General features: G+C 35.9%; 1 protein-coding gene across 2 annotated transcripts; it reads right to left on the bottom strand.

Annotated features, from left to right (window-relative positions):
- Nucleotides 1-1,420: 1,420 nt before the first annotated feature.
- Tbc1d8-9 (TBC1 domain family member 8/9) lies at nt 1,421-12,192 on the bottom strand. Of its 2 annotated transcripts, none has more exons than XM_013326913.1 (19): nt 11,964-12,192; nt 11,697-11,863; nt 11,452-11,619; nt 11,033-11,123; nt 10,464-10,727; nt 9,644-9,908; nt 8,539-8,738; nt 6,583-6,718; nt 5,836-6,115; nt 5,230-5,423; nt 4,691-4,885; nt 4,433-4,582; nt 4,049-4,237; nt 3,718-3,897; nt 3,292-3,500; nt 2,921-3,063; nt 2,516-2,695; nt 2,112-2,224; nt 1,421-1,758 (listed from the first exon to the last, which is right to left on the bottom strand). In XM_013326913.1, the coding sequence occupies exons 1-19, from the start codon at nt 12,005-12,007 to the stop codon at nt 1,528-1,530; spliced, it is 3,399 nt and encodes a 1,132-aa protein (XP_013182367.1). In that variant the 5' UTR covers nt 12,008-12,192; the 3' UTR covers nt 1,421-1,527. The 2 variants fall into 2 exon arrangements, with proteins under 2 accessions (XP_013182367.1, XP_013182368.1); XM_013326914.1 differs by having other exon boundaries at nt 6,583-6,706.
- Between the last annotated feature and the right edge of the window lie 605 nt (nt 12,193-12,797).

Below are 12,797 nucleotides of genomic sequence, written 5' to 3'. Positions count from 1 at the left end.
TACTTTTCGTAAGCTCACGCAATGTTATATATAAGTTAAGTTATATCTCTACATATAGTCATATGAATTTTGTCATCAGTAACTTTTTGTTAATTTCGCTTTTATCACTAGCACTAGCAAATATATTTATCATATACATAATACATATGTATATACATAAAAAGCTTCTAAATAATTTTGTTATTAAACAGAAAATCTCTATAACTTTGTCATAATGTTACATGAAAGCGTGTAAGCAGGAAATACAAAATATTTTCGTAAGCACCATTGATTTACGCGAAGCCCTATTATGAGGAATGCTTGAGTTTATTTGAAGAAAATGCAATAAAACGCGCAATTTTTTTTTCTAAAATTAAAATTAATCAGATTTTTCAAAATATTTTTTCAAACTGCAATATACAATTAATAAGTAAGCTTTTTAAGTAAAATATATTTAAATAATTTAACTATTGCGGTAACACTATTTTTTGTTATTAAAAAAACATTTCTTATTATAACTAATATTGCTCAAGGCTCTTTATTGAATACACATAGTAAATACGGTTACAAACATTTTTTATATATTTAACGAATATTATACATTGGTTATAGTGTAGTTTCATTTAATAGCATTTAATTTAAAAATATTCGAAATAAAAAGCTTTGATAAAAAATGACATATATATATTTAAGTAAATAATAGGATTTTATCTCAAATGAAAAATTTACTAAAGTATACATAATAAATTCTGATATTATTTTTTAGTCTGAATTTGAGTCCAAAACATAGTTTTTTTGTGTATGGATATTTTAGAATAAACTTAGTATTTGATTAACGCAATCTACTTTTTTATACCAAAAAATTACATAAAAAGAAAAAATCTCAATTAACTTAAACCTAAATAAAATACACATATATAAATACAGGATGTGCACAATAACAGTGTAGAGTAATCCGATGACGTCATAGCGTGAACAATGTATTATAAGAATAGCGAATATATAACACAATAGGACGATGGCGGTGGGGGGGGGGTGTTAAATTCAACGCGACTGTCACGTGATTGTGCACGCATAATACGTCTACTTATAAACTAATATGGCTTAATTATAAACCTAAATTCAAAGAAAAAATTTGGAATGTTTAATTTTTGTCGTAATTTTGAAATTTCTGAATTATATTATATTGTTATCGTATTTTGTAAATGTGTTCAAATACATGATTTTTAAATCTTAAATTACTTTAAGGAAATAATTTAAATGTAAATTAAATAAAAGTTTACAAAAGAAAGCAAATAATTATTCAATGACAAATTTTATATAACACAATTTTTTCTATTTAAAATATCCAAGATATAGTAAAATAAAATCTATATCTCAACATAAAATTCGTTGTAAACGATTTTGGTTATTTTATTCAAAAATTTAAATTAGTGTAACTAAAAAAATATATAACAAAAACTTAAGTGTCATATAAATTCAAAAACAGGACACAGTAGTCACAATATTAACAATTCAAGTATCAAGAATAGTTAATCAAGTATCAAGCTAAGATATAGATTGTGAACGATCTCGTTGTCGCAAAGCTTCCAGTTGCGGCAACAGAGGGAATTGTCTGTTAAAGAATTCCTCCAGCAAAGGTTCTGTGAGCATCGTGGCCAAGAACTGCTCCAGAGTTATGAACCATTCGCTCTCCGCTGAAGGTTCATTTTCCTTTGTCGGTGACATCTGAGCGGACGATGTTCCCTCGTCAACTGTTTGATTACCGTTTGGATCCAGCTATAGGAAATTTTATTAACACTTTACAATTACAACTATCAAACTATATAAAAAAAGTGTAATATTAACCTGTAAAAAAGCAGACTTCAAAAAAACTTAAAAAAAAACCAGACGAATTGATAACTTTCTACTTTTGTCTTTTTGAAGTCGGTTAAAATTAATTTAAGCATTTTTCTTCCATTTTTAGCGCCTCCTGTCGGCCGTATAGTACATTAAAATACTAATTTTAACATAATAGATGATGACTATAAATTATCGCAAATATTCATGCTAGGTTCACTGAAATACGTAGAAATATGTAAAATAAAGTATTCTCCTATATATGTGTATTACTAAGACAGAGTTGGCGGTACCTTGACTTGCGGCGGCTGGTTGGAGGAGGCGGCGAGGTAGAGGCTGTCCTGCGACACCTCGCGCTCCAGCACCCCTCGCTGCGACAGCTCGCCCAGCTGCAGCAGCAGCGTGCCTGCACCACAACACACCGCAACACTGTCATTACTTATTTCATATCTATTTCAGTAAGAGAAATTTAAATAAATGATTATTATGAGAGAAAGACAAGCGCCGTGTTTAACAGTGTTAGAGCCAGCAACAATAACATCTGTTACACGAATTATCTCGCCCTGTGCAATACCTTGACCGCACAAGACGACCAGTGGAAGTAATTTTGCCTACAATCGGATGCGACAGAGCAGGGTAAGTATAGGACGCGGATCATCTTTCTGTAGGTAAAAGAATGCGAGCGAGTAGTACGTACCGGCTCTGGCGACGGCCTCGTATAGCGGCGCGCTGTGCTCGGTGAGTCCGTGCAGCGCGGCCAGCAGGCGCAGCAGGTGCGCGCGGGGCAGCGCGGGCGGGGCGCGGGGCGGGCTGGAGGGCGTGCCCGGCGCCGCCAGACCCACCAGCGCGCACGCTCGCACCGCACTCGCCTCCGTATCTGACACGTACGTGACAACATGTTAAAAAAGGATGAAAAGGAAAAGTGTATTTGATATTCACAAATCGATTAAAGGTAGGCAAGGCAACGCAACTGCAACTCGGCATGTCTTCGGACAGTGGTCGTTTCGCCATTTTGGCGAATTAAGGTAGCCGCTTGCTTGTTTGCCACCTTATAAAAAACTCAACAGAAGTGATTTGATTGTGGATATAGTGTATAACATACCGGATTGCGTGTATGCGCTGTCAGTGGACTTGTCCATGTTGCCGGTGTCGCTGCACACCTGACTGATGGAGCGCTGCAGCCCTCCCGCACCGCCCGCACCCTCCCCACCCTCCGCAACCTCCCCGCTCGCCGGACTCTCCACACTACAGTTATTAAATAATAATCATATCTCCTACACATGACATATTTACGTAGCTGATAAAACGGCGAAACGCCTGGACTAATTTCTAAATAATGCACGCGGGCATATTAAAGGCTATTTTTATTTAATAATTTGCTAGTTTGCTATATAACTTTGACCGGTGAAGAGAAGATAAGGAGGAAAAGAGCACCTCTAAAGGCGAAGAACGAGACGGTTGATTAGAGCGTACTTGTCAAAGAAGGAGATGGCGTCTGCGGCGAGCTCCTCCCCGGTATCGGTGTAGTGAGCGGGCAGCAGGTCGAGCGCGCTGAGCAGCGGCGGCGCGTGCGCACAGTACAGCGCCCGCAGCCGCCGCTGAGCGTCCGCCCGCGCGCTCAGACCCAGCGCCACGCTCAGCCCGCGCGCGCTCACCACGCCGTCCTCGTCGTGGTCCACCAACTGCAACAAGTTTATACATTGCCCGATTCACCTCATAAAAAAAATCCAACTCGAAGGACCACTTTCTAAAAGGTCCTTCGAGTCGGACTAACTACTCGATTTAACAAAGTTAATTTTGCATTTTAATAATATTATTACTTTGAAGAACGGAAAGAATTTGTTTTGTAAATATCTGTATGACTAAAAATGCGGTCAAGCGTCTAATAAAATAAAATACCTTGAACATTCTAGCAGTGATAGCATCGGCGTACTCTCCCCTGGCCCAGGGCGAGAGCGCGGTGAAGAGAGTCTTGAACTGGGAGTAGTCCAACCTGTAGGCCTCATAGGGCGCCTCCAGACGCTCGCACGGCACTCGCTTCGCCCAGAACAGCTCCTCGCGGATTACACTCAGAAGCTCCTAGGGAATTCACATATTTAAATAACCACTGACATCAACATAAATCTAAGAAAAATCTAAATTTCACTGGCCCAATGGTTAAGCAAAGAGCCTCAGGGATTAAACACTTGACTTGTAATCTGCAGGTCCTGAGTTCGAATCAGTGTCTCACCTGCAGCTCGTTGTAGTCGAGCAGCCGGTCGTGCTGCAGCGCCCGCAGCGTGTTCTTCTCGAGGCTGTCCTCGAGGTGTCGCACGACGCGCAGGCGGTGCTTGAGGCGCAGGTGCTCGATGCACTCGCTGCTCACCGCCGCGCCGTACGACCGGTACGACTGGTACACCAGCTCTTGGATCTTTATCGTCTGACACACACACAGGAAACGCGATGAGTTTAAACCGAAGTAAAAGAACTTTCTAAATTTACAAACAACCGTTTGCATTTCCAAAGTCGAAACACACTTTTTCATTATCATCTTTCTTTTTGGTAAATTAAGTTAAAAAAAACATGGTCCTTCGAGCAGGACAGAACAGTTTTGACCACATTTTCTTAACGTTACCTTATCAGCGGTCCTGGGCTCAGTGGAGAGCGCCATGGCCTCCTCGTTGTAGATACCCTCGAGGTATTCGCTGAGCACCTGCATCGCCTGCCCGTCCTCCGCGCACTTCAGCAGTTTGTCGCGGTTGATGTCCAGAATTGTCAGAGTTACCTGCAAACAACAACAAAAAAATTGTTTAAATCGTACCCAGTGGTGAGAAATTGGATGGTAAGGGTATAAAGGAGGAAGTGATGGAAAAGATACGAACAATGTACTTACCTGAAATATTACTTTAGCACCGTCATAAAAGAAGCAGTCCATGACATTGACGGCGCACTCGTACGGCATGACGCTGATGAAGAGTGTCAGAAACCAGGAGAGCGAGATCATCTTCATCATGCCCAGCTCGTCCAGCTTGGCGTGCAGCTCCGGCAGGTGGCTCTTCGTCAAGTCGTCCAGCACGCCTTGATCCACCTTTCAAGATGAACTTAATATTATCTTGTAACTTACACAATATTTTACTGGACCAGAACCAGAACAAAAAAAATATAGTATAACAACTAAAGATGTATTTACTTTGCTGATAATGAAAAAACTAATTTAAAAAATTATGTCTGTCTGTATTTCCTTGCGGACTGGTCGAGTTTGATCCGGATAATCTCTTCAACAGTTGCACTGATTTTGACGGAACTTGGACTGAGAGCTGATGCAAACGGGCATATTCAAGTACTTTTTTAACAATAAGCTGACTAAATCGCGGGCGACCGTTAAAAAAATTAACTGTAAAAAAGTTTAAAAAATTGTTAATTAATTCATACCAGAGCGCCAACGACCCTTGTATTATAATAATCAGGCAGTAGAGTCTCGCATATAGTGGCCAGCAGCCAGAACGCCTGCTCCTCCGGGCAGTAGATCAGCAGGACGGATGCCACGATATTCATCGCCTGACAGTAGCCAATGGTGGGGTTCTTGAGTGCGTAAGCACAGAGAACACGGCGTAACGCTGATATACCTGGAAGATACATTGTCTATGGTTCTAACACATTGACTTTAATACTCTATGGTCACGTCAACTACAAAATCACATATCAAATTAGATCAGTTTAACTTTTAAAATTCTATTTTACTAATATTATAAATGCGAATGTTTGGATGAAAGGATGGATGTATGTTTGTTAGAAGGTATCTACAGAACGGCTGTATGGATCTAGTTGAAATTCAGCAAAGATGTAGAACATAGTCTGGAAGAACACATAAGCTAATTACTTTTTTTTTAGTGCTGACGGAGTCGTGGGCCACAGCTAGTGTTACTATTGCATCAAACTATTTCTAATCTCTCATGTGTTTAGCCGAAAATATTCCTCAAATTTTCAATGTCGATTAAGTAATACAACTTTAAAGGACAGTATAGTGAAAGTACTTACCAACATCATTTTGAAACGCGGGATGTTCAGGCAGCGATCTGTGTAAATCTCTTTCGATTTCATCATTCGCTTGATTCTTAGAGGACAGAGCTTCATTAACGAGTTTCGCGTACAGTCCTTTATTCTGCACTTTCTGTAGAATGGAACCTGAGAAAACGCTCCACAACTCGCCTCGTAGAGACTCCGGTATACCATTGACTACAAGTTCACTGCCAGCTGTTGTCTGATACATACTCACACCACGACCTACTTCAGCCATATGATCCTCCCATTGTTTCTCCTACAAAAACACTCCGATTTAATACTACATTAAGAAACTTTACTTACATAGCTTTTATTTACTAGAAGATATTTGACCAAAAAATGAATGCCATCCGTTCTTTCCTAAGAAAAGAAGTTGCGTCTCAAATCATTTTCAATTCAAACCTCAGATTTCTGGATTTACTCAAGCGTGGCGATTAAACATAAGGTGAACCTAGCACCCAATTTAGTATTCCTACTAGCCGATTTTTTTTAACTTAGTAGTTTGACCGGCTACCCTTAAAGTGCCGTTCTAGAATGCTCGATTTGGTGCAAGGTTCTTATGTTTAATCCAAAAATCCCCGCTTGGCCTCCCTTACTATTATTCTATTCCGACGTGATTCCTACCAGCCATGAAAATCTACAGCTCTCAGACTAACAGAAGACACAGCCGTGCCCCCGCTGAGGTGAACTGGTATTCTAGTAAGATATAAAACAATCATATACCTTTTTCTGTTGTATCTGCCTAATGGTGGCCGTCTGGTGGGTCTTGAATAAGGTCATCAGAGGAGGCTGAGGCGCCCAATCCGGTCCCTCTTCATTCCTCTCTTGAACTCTTGTCGCCTTCTCCCTATATAAATCACTGACCATTCACGAAATTTAAATAATAATACAAAAATAAAATATTCATGCCATTTGTTAGCTCCCATGCTGCCCGCTGATTACCTTCCAATGATGATTAGTTGACATGACGCGTGATTCTTTACAACAATAGCATTGAACGTATGTGGGTACATGTATAATAATTTACATTATAAAATCTGGATGACCGGAAATTATATTTAAGTACGAATTACTAATAAAATGATGAAATATGAATAATATTTTTCGAACTTACCGATAGAAAAAGTTAATTTATGTTTAAGTTGATTATCGATAAAACATGAATAAAATGACATTTTCCAAAAATGATTCCTAGCTAGATCGATTTATCGTCCCCGAAACCCCCTATATACTAAATTTTATGAAAATCGTTGGAGCCGATTTCGAGATTCCAATTATATATACAAGAATTGCACATTTAAAGATATAAGATAAAATAAATACATCGTCCATATGTAAAAAATTATATATTATAATTTTTACTTCAAAATAGAATCTTATATACAAATTATCTACGACTATAAACAATTATGCATTATCAGCTAAATGGCAAATGTCATTCGGATGCTATTAGTAAGCAAGCGAGAAATACAGACACGCGTTATCTATAACCTCGTATACCTCTGGAAACAACACTCACATTATTACAATGTCGGTTTGTTAGAAGATTTTTTTTATATCACAAGGTGGCAAACGAGTGAGCGGCCACCTGAAATCGTTGTAATAGCGAAGTGACCGTTACCCATAGACATACGCAATTGCATATGCGTTGCCTACCTTTAATCGACGGACGAGGGGACGCATAGAAAGAAAATATTTTCCCTTTCCATGCATCCTCTCATCCGTAAAGTCCAAATACATACATTTTTTTTAATTGTATTAACTTTGGCCAGTACTTAATAACCTATGTTTTCTTTCAGACTATGTTTTACATTTATATTTCAGCGAGATCCATGCAGCCGTTCTGGATATACCTTCTAACAAACATCCATCCATTCAAACATTCGCGTTTATAATATTAGTAAGATTTCCACCTTATGGTTAGTTAAACCATTACATAAAATCTGACAGTCGAATGGATTCGAACTCACGACTGGGTATCATTACTCTATTGGCTAGTTTGTATTGTAAATTAAATTAAATAATTCAATCATATAACGCAACTTGACAGATATAACTGCAAATGTATATAAATAATTTGTATATCAAATGATGAATTACGCAATTTGTTTATCGATACATACAAACATTGTCTATGCAAATTGAATTATCGTTATGATAAATGTTTTGTTGTTAATTATTACACATCCCTCGTACATTTGCAAGTTTAATTTTGAACTAATGAAACATCGTGATGCAACCTGCACAAATCTGAGAAGAAATTTAAAGATATGTGAAAAGTCAACCCGCAGTGGGCCAGCGTGGTTGACTATGGCCTAGTCACCCCTAACTTAGGGTAGGCTCCGAGCCCCTCGGTGGGGACGTACAGTGACCTGATGATGATGAATGTTAGTACTCTGCTATTTTAGTGTACCTTATTTACTTACTCGATTTATTCTATTCATACTTTCAAAAGTAAAAAATAAAGCCAATGTAGAAAATTTATGGACCTTAAAGGACCGACTTAAATTCCCATAAATAAGGTTCATTCACCATGCATTAGACAAGAAACCGTGGGTTTCTGAAACCAAAATATGTTTGAACATACTGTTATCTCTGATTCGATATGTTTCATACAGAGATTTTGGTCTCAGAAACTCACCATTACTAGAATAACTATCTCGTGAATAACCAACTTACTTGGGCAATTTAGCGAGCAGTTCAGATATCTTGTGTACGAGGAAGTCTCTGTCAGATATATTGCCGAAGAGAAAGCTGGTGTGGTGCGCGGTCGTGATGAGGATACTGCCGGAGTCAGAGCTACCCGCGCCTCCTGAATCCGCGCGCTCAACTTGGTGAACATTGCGCAGTGGTATTGTCAACCTCACCAGATGTCTCACCTGGAGAATTATTACTTTTATGTCACTAGCTAAACAGTAGGGTTGATGCCCGAGGGCATTATGTTATTTTACAACAAAATAAAGGAGTCAAAATGCAAAAATGGGTAATATTTTTAAAACAGTAAACAATACTAACACATAAGATAAAAACTATAACGACAGATAAGAGAAACCAAAAATTTTAATAGAAATTAGAGTAAGGTTGCTGATATATTTTTCTTTAGGCAATTTAGTAGTCTTGTATTACCGGTTTCTGAGACCTTAATCATATCGTCATCCCTGTCATCATCTTTCACAAAAAAAAATGTTTTAAGATTCGAATAAAGAGATTTCAGTCTCAGAAACCCACGGTTAAATAATGTTTGCATTATTTGGCCAAAAACATTTCTCTCTGGTACTACAAAGTACAAGTTGTATCTCACAAATTGCCGTATAAATCGCACTGTGGACTAAGTGAGGTCAAGCATATGAAGGTAGAGTAATTGAATGCTGTAAGTCGTCAATAAGTCATGATAACAATAGAGTAATGAGCAGTACAGAGCGCACAGCACGCGCCTGCCTCACCGTGACTCATAAAGCAAATGGACATCGCACGACAATATATGTGTCAAGAACATTATGCTTTGTATTGTTATTGCAAATTTAAACAATAAGCACATAAAATATGTTTTAAAATATCTAAGAATCCTTATATAATACATAACCCATCATAACACTTTTAATACAATATTACTATTGTAATTCAGTTATTCCTTTTGAATATTGCAGATTCCGTCAATGTATTTATAACCAGTATTTTACTGTATTATTTTTTAAAATAAATTATTAAACCTAGAAATCAATGTTACAATATGATAAATAAAAAATCTAATTTACTTTTGGTGACAGATAACAGTATCACTTACCCTACTATCGAAGCATATAAAATTCTGCGAGAGATACAATCTGCCCCAATTGTATCTTTTATTATATGGTGTCCACAATGTACATTCTTCACTACCATCAAGTTTCTCTGTATGCGGTAATCGAAAACGTAGTGTGTACAGATTCGATTGCTTCCTAGCGTCCAAATCTCGCTTGAGGAATGACGGCTTCTTTGGTACATTCTTACTTAACTTTGTGAGTAAATCTTTATCCATGTTAAAGCTGCCAGATTTATCGTCGATTAACCTTAAAAAATTTAAGACATAAGTAAGACAGATAAATTGTAACTATTTTTTATTTTGAAACATAAATATAAATCGAGAAATTACAAAAAATTATGGGAGTAATTTTAAAATAAAATATACCAAAAAATTTAGTTTGATAAAACCTTTAGCATAGTTAGAACACATAAAAGCAATTGATAAGAAAGTGCACTCAAGTCATAAACTAATTGTTTACACAATTATATGTAACATATAAAGACATAAAAGTAATCAAATTATTATGGAAAAAATGATTTATTAAGTACATACTTGCATAATACATTTCTAATAATCACTATTAAAAAAGTAGTAATAATAATTACACTAAGAACATTCTTTACTATGTTAGTTTTTAGGTATCTATGCGGCTCTGAACTTTGCGCAAGGCTCCGCTAAGAACACAATTTAGGTGTTACGGGGCACAGCATGAGAATGAGATTGGGATGCCAAGATATTTGAAAACAGTAATACAGATATGTTTGTTGTTAATTTAATTTTCACACATGATCAATATTAAAAAAGTTATGTCTACACTTACTGTTTCATAGCTATGTTAGCTAGTTGTTGCATTAATGCAAAAGTTTCAGCTTTCTTCAAAAACATTGTGAAATAATGCTCCCCATCTCTTGTTACTATTTTGATTGAATCCGGAAACAATATGCTATTGGTCTTTGCAAGTTCAGTGACATCCGCCCATCTGATCTTAAGAGTTGTCTTCTTTCCAAATATATATGAATAAAAGCACATATAGTGTACTGACAAATACAACCATCCTTGTCGAGGCATTTTACCTTTCCAATAGCTGTTAAGGAAAATAATACATATTGCTGACATTAACAAACATTTAGTTATAATACAGAAATAATTGATGTAATGTGTTAAAATTGGGTAAATGTTAAATTTTATTATGAAGTTACATAATTAAACAATGTCGGGATTTATTCTTGTAATCTCTGGAATGCCTGGATGGATTCTGACTTAGATGGGAAGATAGTTGACGGCCCAGGCATATTATAGGCTACTTTTTAATAAAATAATTTAATACTTTTTTTTATAAAATTCTGCAGTAATTAAGTCACCTTCATATTTCCTTTTTATAATACATACCTGCAAGAATAGTAACACACCAGTTTTTCATCTTTTGGCATTGCAAATCTTTGGTGAAATTCATAATCAACATTTTTGTATGTATCTTCATCTATTAAGGAATAGAAAAAATATTATAATACAGATTCATTTATATGCAATATTAAATAAGATTATATAAAAAAATATTCTCTATTTCTCTTGGTCATTGAATGAATGAAAGGAACAATATCACTAATTCTTTTTTGTTGTTTATTGTTGACGGGATTCTTGTGTAAATAAAAAATAAAATTAAGGGAGTTGAGGACAACATCAGAAATGCAGAACCAAAATCTATATACAAAATTAACACAGAACAAATTTATCAGATCCTATTAATATGTCTATATTTATACTTTTTAAAGTATACTTAATTCGACAAATATCTCATTTCACATTACCTTCTGTTAAATTCTCCTGTTCAGTAGCAATAATAGAGTTAATTTTACAGCAGACAAATTCTGTAATCTCTTCTTCAGTATCAAAGGAATGCAAGGTAGGGCTAACATTGTCAAACAACCATTGCCAGTCTTGTCGGATTTCTTTCTCTGTCAAGGCTGTGGCTATAACTAAAGCAAAGAAAGTAAGTCTTATATCAACTCTTTGAAGTTATTTAAAAACTTTAAAAATAGTAATCTTTAATCACCATAATATATTTCAGAATTAGGTGTCTGATGTAATATCCTATAAGGGGCAGGTTTTGTATCCCAGACACTATCAAGTGTGCCTACTAGAAGTGAAGACAGTCCTTTTGATTTGCCATGGCCCTTTCTTCTTTGAAGAACAAAATATAGTGTTGTCTCATCACAGTCCCTGTATATTCATGGAAATAATAATTATAGTCTAAAGTATAAATTAGCATTATCGTATTCAAGACAAAAGATAAGCAAATATTGTCAGGTAAATAAATTACCACAGCGCAGTTTTTATGAAGACTTCTTGCGGTTTAACCCACATAATTACAAGTTTCTAAAATATGAATTGCACACAAAGATATTCATCCCCGTATGATTATGACTTCTGCATAGCCGTATAAATTAATCTACCAAATTAATAAAAACAATCACAGAAAACAACACTGAAGAGATTTGATTAAAATTTGACAATGACATGACTCCGACCTCTGACGACATCAGTTTGACATTAAATCGTAGTCTTGCAAAAATTAAAAACTATGACGTTGGTATTGCCCTTATTGTCCAATATTATGAGTCTTGAAACTGTTTTAAAAACTCGAATAACAAATAAAAACAAACGAGCTGGTGAGCAGTACAGAATCAATTGTAATAATTTCTCATTGCATTTTAAAACTGATATATTTACGGCTATACGTTTAGTAATTCATATATTTACAATGTGTCACAAGAAAGTTTATTTAATGAAACAAAGAAAGAAAAAAACAAGTTTCAAAAGCAAATTAGAGTTTATTCAAAGTACTGAGACAAGGAAAAATTCTTGTTTTAGAAAACAGTCCTTCGATTAGAAACAAACACATTAAGGCAAATATTACACAATTCAATTAATGGTGTTTTTCTTTTTCTGCCATTTTTCTTTGAGTTTCAGCCCAACTTCTTTGGTTTTCTTCAGAATTTGCCATTTCATGAATGTTCGAAATTAAATACAAACCAACTGCTATCCCTAGCGGATAATACATCCAAATAATGTTATTTTTCATGTAGAAAAATATCGGAAACTGTGCTATTTTTGCAGAAAATGTATAAGGAAACTTCATATGTCGTCCTGATTT

The sequence above is a fragment of the Papilio xuthus genome, unplaced genomic scaffold (genome assembly GCF_000836235.2).
Source record: "Papilio xuthus unplaced genomic scaffold, Pxut_1.1 DF828780.1, whole genome shotgun sequence".
Taxonomy (NCBI): domain Eukaryota; kingdom Metazoa; phylum Arthropoda; class Insecta; order Lepidoptera; family Papilionidae; genus Papilio; species Papilio xuthus.
This window is presented reverse-complemented; position numbering and strand designations above follow the sequence as displayed.